The 18,940-nt window shown below is 42.1% G+C and overlaps 1 protein-coding gene across 1 annotated transcript in view; it reads right to left on the bottom strand.

The window, feature by feature from the left end:
• Positions 1-18,940, bottom strand: part of CHRNA7 (cholinergic receptor nicotinic alpha 7 subunit) — a 223,545-nt gene that overhangs the window by 71,968 nt on the left and 132,637 nt on the right. The window contains exon 5 of the mRNA XM_024754293.1: positions 3,174-3,218. Coding sequence (XP_024610061.1) covers positions 3,174-3,218 — 45 coding nt within the window. The remainder of the gene's footprint in view (positions 1-3,173; positions 3,219-18,940) is intronic.

Below are 18,940 nucleotides of genomic sequence, written 5' to 3'. Positions count from 1 at the left end.
GTGTCTGCTGTAACTTCTCCTTTTTCATTTCTAAGTTTATTGATTTGAGTCCTCTCTCTCTTTTTCTTAATGAGTCTGGCTAATGGTTTATCAATTTTATCTTCTCAAAGAACCAGCTTTTACTTTTATTGATCTTTGCTATTTTCTTTGTTTCTACTTCATTTATTTCTGCTCTGATCTTTATGTTTTCTTTCCTTCTGCTAACTTTGGGTTTTGTTTTTTCTTCCTTCTCTAGTTCCTTTAGATGTAAAGTTAGATTATTTGAAATTTTTCTTGTTTCCTAAGGTAGGCTTGTACAGTTATAAACTTCCCTCTTTGAACTGCTTTTGCTGTGTCCCATAGGTTTTGGATCATCGTGTTTTCATTGTCATTTGTCTCTAGGTATTTTTTGATTTCCTCTTTGGTTTCTTCAGTGATCTCTTGGTTATTTAGTAATGTATTATTTAGCCTCCATGTGTTTGTGTTTTTTACGTTTTTTTCCCTGTAATTTATTTCTAATCTCATAGCGGTGTGGTCAGAAAAGATGCTTGACATGATTTCAATTTTCTTAAATTTAGTGAGGCTGGATTTGTGACCCAAGATGTGATCTATCCTGGAGAATGTTCCATGCGCACTTGAGAAGAAAGTGTAGTCTGCTGTTTTTGGATGGAATGTCCTATAAATATCAATTAAATCTATCTGGTCTATTGTGTCATTTAAAGCTTCTGTTTCCTTATTAATTTTCTGTTTGGATGATCTGTCCATTGGTGTAAGTGAGGTTTTAAAGTCTCCCACTATTAGTGTGTTACTGTCAGTTCCCTCTTTTAGAGCTGTTAGCAGTTGTCTTATGTATTAAGGTGCTCTTATGTTGGGTGCATATACATTTATAAGTTATAACTTCTTCTTGGATTGATCCCTTGATCATTATGTAGTGCCCTTCCTTGTCTCTTGTAACATTCTTTATTTTTAAGTCTACTTTATCTGATATGAGTATAGCTACTCCAGCTTTCTTTTGATTTCCGTTTGCATGGAATATCTTTCTCCCGTCCCCTCACTTTCAGTCTGTATGTATCCCTAGGTCTGAAGTGGGTCTCTTGTAGACAGCATGTATATGGGTCTTGTTTTTGTATCCATTCAGCGAGCCTGTGTCTTTTGTTGGAGCATTTAATCCATTCATGTTTAAGGTAACTTTCTTCTAGATCTTTGTTAAATATTTTTTGCATCTTCTCGATCTTTGCCTCCATTCTTTTTCCGAGGTCCTGGATCATATTCACTATCTTTATTCTGTATTCTTTTTCTGGAAGGTTGCCTATCTCCACTTCATTTAGTTGTTTTTCTGGGGTTTTATCTTATTCCTTCATCTGGCACATAGCCCTCTGCCTTTTTATCTTATCTGTCTTTCTGTGAATGTGGTTTTTGTTCCACAGGTTGCAGGACTGTAGTTCTTCTTGCTTCTGCTGTCTGCCCTCTGGTGGATGAGGCTATCTAAGAGGCCTGTGCAAGTTTCCTGATGGGAGGGACTGGTGGTGCGTAAAGCTGGCTGTTTCTCTGGTGGGAAGAGCTCAGTAAAATTTTAATCTGCTTGTCTTCTGATGGGTGGGGCTGGGTTCCCTCCTTGCTGGTTGTTTGGTCTGAGGCGACCCAACACTGGAGCCTACCCGGGCTCTTTGGTGGGGCTAATGGCAGACTCTGGGTGGGTGCACACCAAGGAGTACTTCCCAGAACTTCTGCTGCCAGTGTCCTTGTCCTAATGGTGAGACCCCTGCCTCTGCAGCAGACCCTCCAACACCAGCAGGTAGGTCTGGTTCAGTCTCCTATGAGGTCACTGCTCCTTTCCGTGGGTCCCGACGCACACACTACTTTGTGTGTGCCTCCAAGGGTGGAGTCTCTGTTACCCCCAGTCCTGTTGAAGTCCTGCAATCAAATCCCACTAGGCTTCAAAGTCTGATTCTCTAGGAATTCCTCCTCCCTTGCCAGATGCGCCCAGGTTTGGAAGCCTGAAGTGAGGCTCAGAACCTTCACTCCAGTGGGTGGACTTCTGTGGTATAATGTTCTCCAGTTTATGAGTCACCCACCCAGCAGTTACGGGATTTGATTTTGTTGTGATTGCGCCTCTCCTACCATCTCATTGTGGCTTCTCCTTTGTCTTTGGATGTGGAGTATCTTTTTTGGTGAGTTCCAGTGTCTTCCTGTCGATGACTGTTCAGCAGTTAGTTGTGCTTCTGGTGTTATCACAAGAGGGAGTGAGAGCACGTCCTTCTACTCCAGCACCTTGAACCAATCTCTTCCAAAGCCCCATCTCTGGTAGAGAGGTAGATTTCCAATTTTTTATGTTTAATAATTATTTATTAAAATTTGTAATTAAGTGTCACCTTGAGGAATTATGTAGCATTAATCACTATAATCCTAAATTGATCCAGAAGAAAAATTCTTAACACTTATTTTCTGAAGGAATAATTTTTATGTAAATATTTACATTTGAAAAACCAAGGCAGAATGATTAATAAAAGAGTTTCAAACATAAAGTTATATCACATTTGGATAAAATTCTGTGTGGAAAGTGGAATAGAAATATAAGTGCAGAGAGAAAATGGGAGTATGTAAAATATCAACCAGTTAAAGAAGGGCTTGTTTGTATATTTTTTTTAATTAATGATATGGGTGTCAAATTATATGGCATTTAAATAGATTCAATTTAAAATAGAGACTGACAGTTTTATTTTTAAACGTCCATTTTACAATTAGATGGAAGTAACATCATTTGTAGTTAATTAATCTGGGGTTAGAACTTTAGATGTCAAGGTTAAAATACATGAATGAAAAAATACAGCTTCTCAAAATTCTTGCGGGTGTCACTGGAGCAGGAAGTGTGAAGGCCTCTGGCTTAGGTGTCACTCTGTCGCATTCAGACGTGCATGGCTGGAGCCAGGGGGAGCAGGGCACACACTCCCAAGCCCTAGTGACCAGTTAGGGCGCAGACTGTGGACATGCACATGCAGACCTGCATCTTATAACTTGTGCATATTTCTGCCTTGCAGGGCGTAGTGCAGGACATGCAAAGGCGGGGTGGTCTGGTTCACTGTTTGCATACATGAAGGTGGGAGGACAGTCCTGGCTTGTCCTACGGGACCTTCACTGTGATTCCAGCACAGGCATTGTGGAAGCAAGAGCAGGAAGCCATGGTTGCAACTTACCATTTGCAGCCAAATGTTGGTGGTCAACACTTGGTTCTTCTCATCCTTTAAAGGAAAAAAAAAAAAAAGTCAAAAATATGGTTTATATGATTTACATAAGAAGAAATGATACCCTTATTCATGTACCAATCTGATGGTTGGGACGGTTGGCATGTGTGGAAAATAGAATTCATGGAGCACTTCCAAATATACTCCAGCACTTCCCCAGAGCACAGCTTTTCTATTTATGCTGAAGTAATACACATTCATTACAGAGCTCTTACAAAAGATGGAAAAGTATAGAGAAGAAAATTAAAACCCTGCAACCCCACCATCCCGAGATGATACCTGCTAATCGTTTATCTTATTTTTCCTTACACATTATAATCACTTGTATACTTAAAAAATAAGACTGGGTGCAGATTCCAATCTTTTAAAGTCAAGTTTATTAGCAGAATGGATAGAGTTTTAAGCAAACTGAAATATTTTAGGCTTCCCTCCCCCAGGAAAGGGAGTCCCCGCCCCACCCCATGACAGCTGCGGCACCTGTGCTAACAGTGCTGCGTGGGCTCCATTTCTCCCTAAACCCCAAGTGTCTGCCTGCCTTTCCTCCCATCCTCCATCAGCCTGGCAGCACCCAGGCCCTCGACACACACCTGCAGGGTACATCCTGTCTAGGTGAGCAAACTAAGGGTCAGAAAGGTGGTTCCTTTATGAAGGAACCATTCACACTTGGATCTGAGTCAACAGCCCCTCTTTCCACATTTCCAAACTGAGAGTGGGTTCCAAGCTGGGCGCCAAAGTCTGCATTTTTTTCAGGAAGCTCCGGAGAGCAGATTGACCTTGGCTTTGCCCCTGCACTGGGCACCCAAAGAAGATGCTAGTCAACATGGGGCCTTTCCATCCGGGACGCAACCGGTTTTTTAGCATGGCTGGAAAAGCCCAAAAGGGCCTAGCAAAAGCCACAGTGCACATGGAGACAAACAAGCCCATTTCATGCAATAGTTCTGCTGAGAATGCTGTTCACTATTTCGTGTTCAATTCCCACCTAAAAGACTCTGTAAATTAGCAATTTTCACCCTCTCCAGGAGAAAGTACTTATTAATGCTGAGATACCCAGAGGCTGAGGCCATAAGCCCCTCCAGCAGGAACTACCTGGCCCGGCTCCCTGATGGCAGTCACAAAAACAGACCCAGTGGCAGAAAGAACACCATCTACTGGGGCATGGTCTCAGGGCAGGGACACAAGTGAGAAATGGATGCTGCTTCTCCTTCAAATACAAATGTGTTGAATGCGTAAGAAGCTGGCAGAGATTCTTTGATGCATCAATGCCCCTGTCCCAGTAGCTCACCCTGGGTGCCTCTGAGAGGTGAGAGTTGGAGGCAGGAAGGTGGGTGTAAATCTCACAGAGAGGATCAGGCTGCCTAGGGAAAGGCAGGGGACCAAGTCCCAAGGGTCCCAGGCCAGGGGCTGTGTCCAGAAGAAGCTGCGAATTCTGTACAAGAAAAAGACATCCCCTTTTTCAAAATAACACATGCCAGGGGTTTTGGTAGAAAAAGCTGCAGAGCTAACCTCTCTCCATCCTCTGTGCAGAGATAACAGTCGCTGACAGAGCCATGCATCTGAATTGCAAGAGGGCTCTAGTTCCAGTCCAATCTCCAGTACTATTTGAAAGCACTGATAAACTCTTATAGGACATATGTCCCTTGCCTCAACTTATTAAGGAGTTGTTTTTAATCGACTTAAAAATTAGCCAGTGTTCCATTCACGTGGCTTTCTTTTAATTGCATCCATGTCTTTATCTTCTGAGAGAAAGGCTTCTGTGGTTTGGGAGCTCAATTACAACCAATCTAATTAAAAGGCTTTCTTCTTTCCAACATGTTAGCTGAAACCTCATTAGAGGGAAATGAGATTTCTGTGGTGTGTGGCAGCATGGGACTGAGCAGGCATTTCAAACTGTAATCAACGCAAAGCAGCAGCCAGCCTCCAACGGAAGGAGCAGCAATGCAGGTGGGGGAGCCTCCACGGAGATGCGGGAAAACCCTGCAGGACCAGCAGAGCAGAGAGGCTACTGTCTGTGTTCCCAAGGTGGGCCCGTCACACCACCCCCATCCCAGGGCCACCCACTGGCTGAGTCTCAGCTCTCAGTCTGCATGGTGACAAGGCGCCCCACCTCCTTCCCACCCCCTTGTGAAGTATGTTCTTCCCCCCAAAGACTGAATGTCTGTGTTGCCCAAATTTCCTATGTTGAAAGCTACCCTGCGTGGGGATGGTATTAGGAGATGGGGCCTTTGGAAGGTGTTTAGGTCATGAGGGTGAACCCACCCTCATGACCAGGATTATTGTCCTTAATAAAGGGACCCCAGAGGGCTCCCTCACCCCTTCTGCCATGTGAAGACCCAGTCAGAAAACAGCCATCTATGAACCAGGAAGCAGGCTCTCACCAGACATCAAAGCTGCAGGTACCTTGATCCTGTACTCCCCAGCCTCCAGAATTGTGAGAAATAAATGTGTGTCATTAAGCCACTCAGTCTATGGTACTTTGGTTACAGCAGCCGAGCTGATGGAAGGCAGGGCCCTCACAGGGTCTGAACTCTGCTCAGTTCCAGACAGGCTCTCTGCCCTCCGCCAGCTGTACTGTTCAAATAACCCAGTCTCAAGTCCTTAGGGCAGCACACAGCTCTTTCTACAACCCACAGTCCAGCCAAGTGTCCATTTGCTCATTCATTCATTCGACAAATATTTCTGGAGCACTTCCTGTTTGGGGCATTATGCCAGCCTGACATGCACAGTGGGAACTGAACAGACACGGTCCCTGAGCTCATGGAATATAAAATATGGGTGGAGGGTGGGATAACACAATTCGACAATGACACACCTATAATTACAAATGGTGACAAGTCACAGAGGACAGGAACAGAGCCCCTTCAGAGGATGACAGGAAGAAGGACTTCACCAGAGTGATGGGGATGAGATCCTGAGGAAAAGACATCACCTTTACTTCCTATGACCCTGCAACACCAAAGCCACGACCCCTCACGCCCACTGTGTGCACCCCTACCCTTCTAGATCTTGCTCCCCACTCAACCCCCAAGTGCCTGCCCTGCCCCATGCCCTTCTCCTTCCTCCTGCACAAGCCCAGGGGCTCCGGGAGGGAGCCAGCAACCTGGGCAGACCTGTGGCCTCAGACAGCAAAGTGCAATTCAACCCAAGAAGGAACCTTCCTGCCAATTGTCCAGCTGCTTTAGAAGGGACCTAACATGTATCCACAAGGATAACAAGTTAGCTGAACATTATTTAATGCTTAATAAATCTATTTCCCATTTTAAAAAAGAGGGAACCTATCGACCAGTTCCTGAGTTGTAAGTACAGAGGATGGCCACCCTTCTGGTCCACCCCTGGGCTGGACCCCTGAGGGCGAAGCCAGGTGACCAGGGCCTGCAAGGTCTGCAGAGCCAGATCCCACACACCCAGTGCTCCTGCCACAGCTTCCCAGCCTCGTCCCCGCCACCCTGGCACCCACGGTGCCCTGCTTCTTGATGGAGTCTTCGCCTCTGCATTCAACTGCATGGCCTCAGGGGCTGCACATCCTACACACTGAAGTCAGGTGGAAATCAATTCTCACTCCGGGAGGGAGCTCTCTCCTCTCTCACCCCGTCCTCCTCCACTGACACCCCGGTCACCAACCCCCGTACTGCTCTCGCACTTGTGTGAAATCAGGAACCAGCCACTGATGCTGAACTCAGCAGTCACGTCTGGCACAGGCTGGAGGCACACGGGTCCAACACTGGGACTCTTGGGAGGGAGAGGGGGATGAGGCTTCCAAACCCTGACCCCAGACCCTGGCCCAGGGGCTCTAAAACATAAGCAGGTACAACCCCCTGGGAACAAACAGCACAGGATCCGGGCATGAGTTCCAGTGATTCCAGATCCTCAGCAGCCACCTGCCCATCACAGCCCTGACCCAACCTGGCAGGACAGCACACAGGAGCAGAGCCCCCCACACTGGCTGCCAGAAAACCCCCTGGGCTCCAATCAGCTGCCCCCTATCAGGCAGGCACTCAGTGTCTGTGGTTTCAGTGTTCTCTTCTCAGAAATAGGGAGACAACAGCTGCCCCCACTACCTCCCAGTGTAGGAGGGACGAGGGTAGAGTCACACAGGCTGTAAAATATGACTTGGCTCTAGTGTGTCACTGTGTGGTTGCTCTATCTTTCTTTCTCTCTCTCTCTCACTCCTTCTCTCTCTCTCACACACACACACACACACACACGGCTCCCCCACAAGACCCAGGCTCCTTGCTGACCCTGGGATCTCACAGGAGGACACAGGACCCCTGAGTGCCATGGAATCACACAGACCAGTGCACAGAACACCCCCAAAGCCAACCCTTTCTTTGTTTTTCAAACTGAGCACTTCAGAATACATTCAGCCTCAAAAATGAAGGAAATCCTGCTATCTGCGACCGTGTGGATGAACCTGGAGCACATTACGTTAAGTGAAAGAAACCAGACACGGAAAGATCCTGCATGATTCCACTTGTATAAAGAATCTAAAATAATGCAACCCACAGAAGTACAGAGTAGAATGGTGGCTGCCAGGGGCCGGGTGGGAAATGAGAGGTATTAGTTCAAGGGTGCAAAGTTTCAGTTCTGCAAAACGAACAAGCCCCAGAGATCTGTGAGGCACAGAGCCTATAACTAATAATGCTGTAGCATAGACTTAAACATTTGCTAAGAGGGTAGATCTTATGTTAGGTGTTCTTATCACAGAAATAATAATTATAATAAATAAAAAAGAAGGCAGGAGGAAACTTTGGGAGGTGATGGGTATGTTTATGGCATAGACTGTGGTGAGAATTTCACAATGTATGGTTATCTCCAAATTTGTCATATTGTGTACATTAAACACATATAGCTTTTTGTATGTCAGTCATACCTCAATAAAGGGATTTTTAAAGTATACTTTAAGTAGCCATGCTTTTTAAAATCAATCTCCCGGAATAATCATGTGTCTGTTTTAGAGTACAACCATTCTGATGTGCTATCCTGCACACCTGCAGCAATTATTCTTCTGGAAGTTACAGCGTGACATTATTCAACATTATTTTGCAGAGCTCCCAATACTTTTCCTTTGCTTTTCTGTAAATGCTGAGAAAAAAAAAATAGGTAACGATAGATCTGTGTCTCAATTCTTGTTTGCAGAGAAAGTTGCTAGATAACATAAATTTTTATTTATGTAGTATTCTGCAGTTTTTTTTTTAACAAGGATCACTTCTTTCATCTAATTTAATCTTTACATTAACCATATTTTTGTCCTGTTTTTACAGAAAAATAAATTGAGAGGCTGTGATTTTCCCTGAGTCAGCGAGATATTAGGGCTGAGAGCAGACTCATATCCAGCATAAGAAATAAATGCCTAAAAGTCAATAAGAAAAAGGCAGACAATCCAACAGAAAAATGGGCAAAAGGTGAACCAACCCATGATTTTCACTACAGAGGATAACAGTAAATGATATTTGAAAATAACACAGCTAAACCTTAAATAGAGTTTGCAGTCTTCTGAATGTGGTACACACACGCACACACACACACACACACACACACACACTTTTTTTCAAACTCATTACAGTCTTGTGACAACCACACGGCGAAGTCAGTACTATTATTATTCTCATCTCATAGCTCAACACCAGTGTTTCAGCCGCCAGGTGACTCTGCTCCCAATGTCCTAAGGAAACACTTTGGTGATGGTCACAGAAAATGATTCCCTTTGGCATCTGTACAGCACAGACATTCTCAAACTACAGGCTGGGAACCTCTGAGTTTCTGAGATGCTTCAAGAGGATCAGTGAAGCCACACCTTTTTCACAATCATGAGAAGTTATTAGCCTATTTTACCCTCATTTACTCATGAACGGTTGGTAGAGCTTTGCAGAGACCACGTGACATACGATGCAGCAGACTGACCGCAGAAGTGGATCAGAGAATGCAGCTGTCTTCTATGAAGCTGGGCATTAAGGAGATTTGCAAAAATATAAAACAGTGCTACTCTTCTCACTAAATGTGTTTTTCCTGGGAAAATATAGTTATTTTTCTTAAAGTATTAGTTATGGTAACAAGGCACGGGGTTATTATTTCAAATGAATTCATGGACTTGAAAATGTTTTCTTAGTTTTTATTTCAAACATGGTAATAAATATTGATAGATGTAACCCATGTAAAAAAAACTTGTGGGGGGGACAGGGATCTGCAATAACTTTTATGAGAGTAGAGGGGTCCGGAAGCTTAGAAGTTTGAGAGCCACTGGTGCAGGCTTGGTGTTCCTAAGACAAGGCGTTCCTGGTTCTTGGACCCAGGGGCCCGGCCCCATCTCTGTTCTCATTTGGGGGTTGCTCAGAGTCTGTGTTTTGGAAGTACAGTGTGAAAAGTCTGCCTCAGCCTCCCCAGGGAGGGGCAAGGGATTCGAGAGTGCACTTTTTACTAGGACTGAAAGGGCTTCTTTCCACTTCGGTTAGAGGAAGAGCCTCCCTGTCTCCCCCAGGAGGACCCAAATCTGGAAGAATGAAGCCTGGGGCATGGATCATGAGAGCAGAACCAGAGAAGAGACTCTATCTTGAGTCAGCAGGCCTGGAAAGTGGAGGAAGGGTGGAGGGGCTGGGGGATTATGGATGTAGGAGAGAGGGGGAAAGAGGTGGACACCAGTCACACTGGTAAACCAACACTCAAGCTTCATCTGAACTCTCTCTGGACAGAAACAATAAATTTCCCTTTATTCTGAAGCCATCATCCTGATTGAATCAGTATCTAAGCATCCCCTTCACAGACACAGCACACATAACAAGTTATCTCTGGCAGGACTCAAGGAAAGCAACTGCACGCAGAGCTGGACTCTACAAATGCCTGGGTCATGGAAACCAGTGCTGGAGCTTCAGCATCAGGCTTCTCCAACAAACTCTCTTGGGAACCTGGCTGTGGAAAGTCCCATCAAAACGAGGTCCTCTGAAGACAGGAGCTAGTGATAGGGGATCTCAACACAACCCTCAGTGTGGAACAGGTGCCAAGGTGGGTTCAAAAGGTCGAAGGGAAGGGAAAGGGATGAGATACATGAAAGAAGGCAGGAGCTGGAAGTGAAAGCAGTAATGTTTTCTTTTTTTGTTATTTGACATTTATAAGATTTCTACAAGCAATGTAGGTTAATTGGTTTAATAAATTAAGCAAAAATAAAGATCACATAAAAGGAAAGAATATATATGAAAAAATTATCACCATTATAGCACAGAAAATTAACAACTATGAGTAGACACACCCTCATAAGGCATGGGCAAGATGAAAAACTTGGAATGACAGATTCACAAACATAGTTTGGCAATGAATGAATGAATGAATACATAAATAATTTAAAATGCAAGGAAGAAAGGAAGGCAAGCAGATAAACACAACTAAAATACAAAATATAATCTGGAAAAAAGCCCAATTAAGCATGCTTCCCATGAATTCTTTCTACTGTATAACTCAATAAAGCCTTGGATCAAATTAAACATGATTTCAAATATGAGATTATAAAATACCGAATGAAATAAAAGGGAGACTGCAGAGCTAAACAAATAAACTGAGAACCAAAACAATACGGTTACATGGCTAATAACTTAGAGCCAGAAAGGAACAAAACAGACCCAGCTGAAAACTGAGTTACTGGCATGAAGGCAAGGCATGAGATAACCACAGTATGTAGAGGAAAAACACAAAAGAGATTAAGTCAATTAGGGACGTGGACACAGAAGTGCCACAAGGAGGGCACAACTTGAGCTGAAATGGAGAACATGCACGTGGGAAACAGAAAGTGTCCTGGGACCATGCACAGGAGACATACTTCTGGTTCTAGCAAAACAGTAAAATCCATGACCTGAACACTGTCCTGCTACCAAACACCTAGAAATGCTGGAGGAAATCACAGAAATACCTTCTTAAATGCAAATGGAAGGTCACAAAAATGGAAGAGAAATCTTCAAAAACCAAATCTTCAAAAACAAAGAAACTGAAAAGAACACTGTCAGGGGCACTGGTGGTGCAGTGAATAAGAATCTGCCTGCCAGTGCAGGGGACACGGGTTCGATCCCTGGTCCTGGAAGATCCCACGTGCCACAGAGCGACTAAGCCTATGAGCCACAACTACTGAGCCTGTGCTCTAGAGCCTGCAAGCTACAACTACTGAGCCCACGTGCCACAACTACTGAAGCCCACGTGCCTAGAGCCCGTGCTCCGCAACAAGAGAAGGCACTGCAATAAGCAGCCCGCTCACCACAGTGAAGAGTAGCCCCCACTCGCCGCAACTAGAGAAAGCCCACGGGCAGCAAAGAAGACTCAATACAGCCAAAATTAAATAAATAAATAAATAACCTTTAAAAAAAACAAAATAAAAAAGCTTCAGAAGGAGAAAATTTAAAGAAATAATGACTGAAATTTCCAGAATTGCTGAACTAACCCTCAGTTTAAGGAAGCTCAACAAGTTACTCAAGAAGATAAATATGACTCAAAAACAAATCAAAGTTTAATCATTTTTTTCAGCTCCTATATGTAAAGAGCTTACAATTAAGCTCTTATAGCAAGAAAAAAAACCTGAACATACTGAAAATCAGTGACTTTGGTTGGACCCGTGAGAGCTTGATGTTGCAGTGTAAAGTGCCACGCTGAAATCTGAAAACAGGCGAATTCACAGAGTCATAGACAAGATCTGCTTACCTGGGGCAGAGGCTACTAAAGCCATAAACTTGCAGTAACACCCACATGGTCATTTTGATGAGTCTCTGTTTGCTGAGGATAAACTTGAGTGAGAATAAGACCTTGGGGACACCCTACACTCTCATGGATTTCATCTCCAGGAGCCCCACCAAGTTCTCAAGGTAAATATGCAAGAAAGATCCCCTTGTAACTCTGGCACAGGAATGGAAGGAGTAACTCTTAGGAAACAGGCCACCCAAAGCCTTCTCCATAGCAAAGGCTACTCTCCAACCTTTCCAGAGCTTGATCTCCACCATTCCTCCCACACCAGTGTCCTGGAGCCTTTCTATCCCATGTGAAGGAGGGGACGAAAGCCATCACAGGAGGGAAACACTTGTAAAGGCCACAGCCCAGGAGCACAGACAGGCCCACTGAAAGGCTGAGGTTTAACCCTAACACTACAGAACCTATAGAACACTTCCCCTCCCCCACATCATCCCACCACACTAACACTCCAGAATAAGGGCAGTGGGAACCACTGAAAAAGCTGCAGACTCCCTCTGAGGAGGGGTCTGAGTGAAGACCAAAATCAAGAGGGGAGACAAAAACAGACACTAGAAGAATCTGAAACCTCTGGCACAGAAAGCTACAGCAAACATTACAGCCCAACTACTAGCCAAACTAACATAAATTCTCACATTAAAGGTGTATTTATTTCAATTTCTATTACCTTATAGGATATTTCTGATTTATAACAGAACACTACAAGGCAACTAAAAGACAAGAAAAAAAGTATGAAGAGACAAAGCAAGCATCAGAAAAAGACTGTAATATGACACAGATGTTGAAATTATCAAACACTAAATTTAAGATAATATGATCAATATGTTAAAGGGCTCTAAAGGAGAAATAAACAACATGCAAGAACAGATGGGTAGGGGGAACCTTCAAGATGGCGGAGGAGTAAGAAGCAGAGATCATCTTCTTCCCCACAAATATATCAAAAATACATCTACATGTGGAACAACTCCTACAGAACACCTACTGAACGCTGGCAGAAGACCTCAGACTTCCCAAAAGGCAAGAAACTCCCTGTGTACCTGGGTAGGGCAAAAGAAAAAAGGAAAAACAGAGACAAAAGAATATGGACAGGACCTGCACCTCTAGGAGGGAGCTGTGAAGGAGGAAAAGTTTCCACACACTAGGAAGCCCCTTCACTGGCAGAAAATATGCTTGAAAATATGTCATAGAAACTTTTGAAACTGAAATGCAAAAAAGGAAAAAGAATGAAAAAAATAGACCATCCAATAATTCTGGGATGATGTCAAAATGTATAACTCTATATAGTTGTGTTACCAAAATAAAAAGAGCAGAGCAGATGAATAATTGAAGTAATAATGGCTGAGAACTTTCCAAAATTAATGACAGACACAAATCACATATCCCGGAAAGTGAGGGAACACCAAGCAGGATAAATATCTAGAAAAATAGACATGGACCTAATACCTATCACAGAAATAAAATCAAAATGGATCATAAGACTAAATGTAAAACTAGAAGAAAACATAGGATAACGTATGTGTGATCTGAGGCTTGGTGATGAGTTTTTGGAAACAATGCCAAAGGGACGATGATCCATGCAAAAAATAAAGTAATTTAAATTGCTAGGTTGGATTTTATTAAACTTAAAAACTGCTCTGTGAAAGACAGTTACCAGAATGAAAAAACTAACCACAGACTGGGAGATGGTTTCTCAAAATAACATCTCTGATAAAGGACTTGGATCTGAAATACTGGAAGAAAAGTCAACATGAAGAAAGCAAACAACCTAACTAAAAAAGAGGCAAAAGATGTGAACAGACACCTGAACAACAAAGATACACAGATGGTAAAAAAGCATACAAAAAGATGCTCAACGCGTCATTAAGGAATTACAAATTACAACAGTGAGATACTGCCACACACCTATTAAAATGATCAATATCTAAAATACTGACAATACCAATTGCTGAGAGGATGTGGAGCAGTAAGAACTCTCATTTACTGCCGGTGGGAATGCAAAATGGTGTGCCAGTCTGGAAGACGGTTTGGCAGTTTCTCATAAAACTAAACATAGTATCACCAGACTATCCGATAAATGCACTCCTAGATATTTACTCAATGGTTTGAAAATTTTTATCCACACAAAAGCCTTCAAGTTAATGTTTATGGCCAGTTTATTCATAACTGCCAAAACCTGGAAGCAACCAAGATGTCCTACAGTAGATGAATGGATAAACTGCGTTACATCCCTATAATGAACTACTACTATTCAGGGATAAAATGAAATAAGCTATCAAACCACGAAACATAGAGATAAACCTTAAACATATACTGCTAAGTGAAAGAAGCCAGGCTGAAAAGGCAACATACCGTATGATTTCAATTATAAGACATTGCAAAACTAGGGATGGTAAACAGATGGATCAGTTGTGCTGTGTGTGAGGTTATAAGGATGAATAGATGGAGCACAGGGGAATTTTAGAGCAGGGAAACAATTTTGTATGATATTGCAATAGTGAACACAAGACATAAAGCATTTGTCAAAACCCATATAACTGTAGAGCACAAAGAGTAAACCTTAATGTATGCAAATTTAAAAGAAAATCATTTAGGAAGTCAGAGGATCCAGGATGGAATGCAAAATGTTGGATCTAAACACATCACAAAAGTATGAACCTCCCTGACGGAGTTGGAGGAAAAGGGTGCTGACCTAAGTAAATTCCCAAATAAGGGAGTCTGTAAGGCACCGTACACTAGCACTGCACTCTAGATGATGAAGCTGTTCTCCACAGAGGTCTGGCCTAACAATTCTAAAACCACTGCATGTATACTGGAATTGAACAATTATGTAAGTGGGTGGAAGATCGTGGGAGTCAGATTTCTCACCACTGGGGTGGGAGGAGGTTAGAATTACCTATATGGTAATGGATTAGAGTTGGAGACATATGGCAAAATTCACATTTAGCTTAATATAGATTCCAGTGTTATATATAGAAATACCACAGATATGTGCATACACATGCATTAGTATACATACTGTATACATACACCTGTCCCTTACTCCGTCAATTTAGAGGGCCTAGAAACATGCCCCAGGAACAATGAACACACACACCAAGCACCGAGGTTTTGTTTCCTAATCATTCTCCAGTAAAAAGAATCAGGTGTCCTTCAGAAACAGCTGACTCCAGGTGTTGGGCAGGAAATAAGCAAGATGACCTGGAGCATCTTTGAGTGCCAGGAAGTAAGAAAGTGGTCAAAAAATAAATACATAAATTCACAATGATGAGGGTACATCAAAGGGTCACAGGAACAAACAAAACAAGTACCCAGGTGGCCAAAGCTGGAACAATTTGAGAAACAAAATCCATAAAGTAGTATTGAAGTATAACCAGAGTATAAGATAAATATCCATGAGTCCACATTGCCATAAATAAATAATTGAATAAATAACCCTAAGGGAGAAAACAGACAAATCTCTCATGCAGAGGAACTCCAAATAATTTATGTAGATACTCCACTTTTTAAGGAGATGGAGCTTACCTCCCCACTACTTAAATGTGGGCTACACAGAGTGACTTCCTTGCAAAAACTACAGTATAGATGGGCGGCGGGGGGAAAAGTAACTGTACAGTGGAGAGGCCTGACCTACCTAAAGTCATAAGATGAAGGTCAACATCAACAATGACAAATCATATTGACGATATATGCCCTTGATATGACAGGATGAGGATGGTACTTCTAGCTCTGTGGTCCTCCTCCCCAAAACATATTACCTCAGTCTAACTATAAGGAAAACATCCAACAAATCCCAACGGAGGGACATTCTACAAAATGCCTGACCAGCACTCTTCAAAACTGTCAAAGTCATCAAAAACCAGGAAAGTCTGAGAAACTGTCACAACCAAGAGGAGTCTAAAGAGATGACTAAATGGAATGTGGTACCCGGATGGGATCCTAGGAGAGAAAAATGACAATAAGTAAAAATTCAAGAAAATCCTAATAAAGCATGGACTTGAGTTAAAATAATCTATCAATATATGTTCATTAATTATAATAAAAGGTAGCATACAAATGTACGATGATAATAACCGGGGAAACTGGGTGTGGGGTAAATGAGTAAATCTTTGCAAATTTTCCCTAAATCTAAAACTGTCCTAAAATAAAATATGTATTTAAAAAACTAAATCTACTAAGTGAAGTCAGAAAGAGAAAGAAAAATACCATATGATATCACTTATATCTGGAATCTAAAATAGGATACAAATGAACTTATTTACAAAGCAGAAACAGACTCACAGACAGAAAACAAACTTATGGTTATCAAAGGGGATAGCAGGGATGGGGGATAAATTGGGAAATTGGGGTTAACAGATACAAACTACTATATATAAAATAGATAACAAGGACCTACCATATAGCACAGGGAACTATATTCAATATCCTGTAATAAACCATAATGGAAAGGAATATGAAAAAGAATATATATTTATAAAAATCACTTTGCTGTACAGGAGAAATTAACACAACACAACCCTGTAAATCAACTATACTTCAATAAAATAAAATTAAAAAAAATAAAGTCCTCCCCTTGTCAAATCAGGACAGGGTCACCTTGGAAACCTGTTGGGCTAAGAGTACTGCCCAAACAATACACATCAACAAAGAGAAAGCACCTACCATGTCCTCTCTCAGATTCCTAGCTCACACCATTTATCACAAGGGCTCTAAGAGGTCCTGGAGAATCTGACTAAGCCTGTGCTTCCCAAACGGGTTTATAGAATCCTTTTTTTCTGTAAAATCTATAAATACCGAGTCCCCTATGGATCTTTAGACTCTATCTTTTAGAGACTTGTAGGAAGCTAATAAATTACTGGTGCCCAGAAATAATTTGGCAATTCACCAACAATTAATCACCACAGAGTTCTAACACTCAGAAAGGAAAATTCGACACCTCTACCGTCCCCAGCCCCAAAGTCCATTTCCCATCTAATCCAGAGCATATTCGGATTCCTATTTTACAGGGAACAATGAGGAGCTAAATAACACAAATTCAGACTATTCACAGACCTCTTTGCTTCTGAGAAGTACAATGAAGTGACTCAGGCCATAAAGCACATGACACCAATTACCAAGAAAAATGTTCCTATCACCAAATCAGGAAAGGAATTACTTCGGGAACTTTTTCATAATTCAGGTGATTAAATAGTTTACATAAAGTTCTCAAGTCATTCCTTTGGTTAAGTGTGAGCCACATAACATGTCAGGGACAATATTTCATTATAAACTCTGGGGGGGCTGGGAGACAGGAAGAAAGTATGCAATGTAGGGGATGCCTGCGCTTATATCTACACAACAGCTACAGCTGAATTTCTATCCCACAACCCCCCATCTCCTCACCCCAGACTACAGACGATCACAGTCTCACTTGTAGATCAAAATTAATCTGCACCTACTTTTATATTCATTATCATCTAGAACAATCACCAGTTTCTGTTCAGTTTAATGAAGTAATGCATTTGACCTAACCTGGATTCCATAGATACAGGTTATTAGAGAGGCTTAGGTTATGAAATAAGGAGAGATTCCTGGGGAAGGAAGTACCCTCTTGACATCTTATAATCTAGTTCAAGAACTTGCATGGAGTACCAGAATGAGTCATTCTCTAACCTCTTCTTACCTGCCCTTACCTTACCTTCCCTAACCTTCCCTGACTAACCTCATGCCATAAGTCTCACCTACCCCTCTGCCCTCAGGAGGAGCTTCCCAAGGTCCCACCTATTTAAACAGAGATTTTAAATAAGACCCAGAGTCTCATAACAAAATAAGGATGGTGTTTAGGTTCCTACTGAAAATCACTTACCAGAAAAAGAGCCAGGAAGATCTAAAACTGAATTTAAAAAAAAAAGACAATCAATGGATGTCAACAAGATGACGACCAAGAGACGTTAGAATTATCGATGAATATTTGAAAAAAGACATCAAAAAATGCTCCAAATAGCAATTGCAAACATAATAGAAATAAATGAAAAAATAGGAAGTCTCAGCAGAGAAATAGAAGATATACAGGAGAATCAAATGGAAATTTTAGAACTGAAAAACAAAATAACCTAAATAACTGAATGGAGGGACTCAACAGCAGAATGGTCAAAGAATGAGTGAACTGGGAGATAGAACAATAGAAATTACCCAATTTGAAAAACAGAGAAGAAAACTAAAAAATGAACATAGCTTCAGGGACCTATGGGACTAAAATAAAATATCTAACAATTGTATAATTGGAGTCTTGGATGAAAAAGAAGGTGAAACTAAAAAAGTACATGAAGAAATAATGGCTGACACTTCCCAAATTTGATAAGAGACACAACTATAGATTCAAGAAGTGAGCAAACCCCAAAGAAGATAAATCTAAAGAAATCCCTACCAAAAAAAAAAAAGAAGAAGAAATCCCTACCAAGATACATCAGAGTCAAACTTCCAGAAGCTAAAAACAATGAAAACACCTTTGAAACAGCAAGAGAAAGACAATACCTTATCTATAGGGCAAAAGCAATTCAAACGGTAGTGTATTTACATCTTGGAATCTAAAGAGTAACTCCTGTAGAGACATATAGTCAGATCTTTTTTTTTAACCCATTCTGTCAATCTCTGTCTTTCAATTGGAATGTTTAACTATTTAAATTTAATGTAATTTCTGATAAAAGGAGGATTTATGTTCACATTTTGCTATTTGTTTCAATGTCTTATGTGGCTCTCTCTACCTGAATCCCTCTCTTATTGCCTTCTGATGTGTTAAATCAAAACCGTCCAGGTCTTCCCTGGTGGCGCAGTGGTTGAGAGTCCGCCTGCCGATGCAGGGGACACGGGTTTGTGCCCTGGTCCGGGAAGATCCCACATGCCGCGGAGCAGCTGGGCCCCTGAGCCATGGCCGCTGAGCCTGTGCGTCCGGAGCCTGTGCTCCGCAACGGGAGAGGCCACAACAGTGAGAGGCCCGTGTACTGCAAAAAAAAAACCTTCTAGACTACTGT

Source organism: Neophocaena asiaeorientalis, unplaced genomic scaffold, assembly GCF_003031525.2.
Source record: "Neophocaena asiaeorientalis asiaeorientalis breed wild unplaced genomic scaffold, Neophocaena_asiaeorientalis_V1.1 scaffold743, whole genome shotgun sequence".
In the NCBI taxonomy this organism is placed as follows: domain Eukaryota; kingdom Metazoa; phylum Chordata; class Mammalia; order Artiodactyla; family Phocoenidae; genus Neophocaena; species Neophocaena asiaeorientalis.
This window is presented reverse-complemented; position numbering and strand designations above follow the sequence as displayed.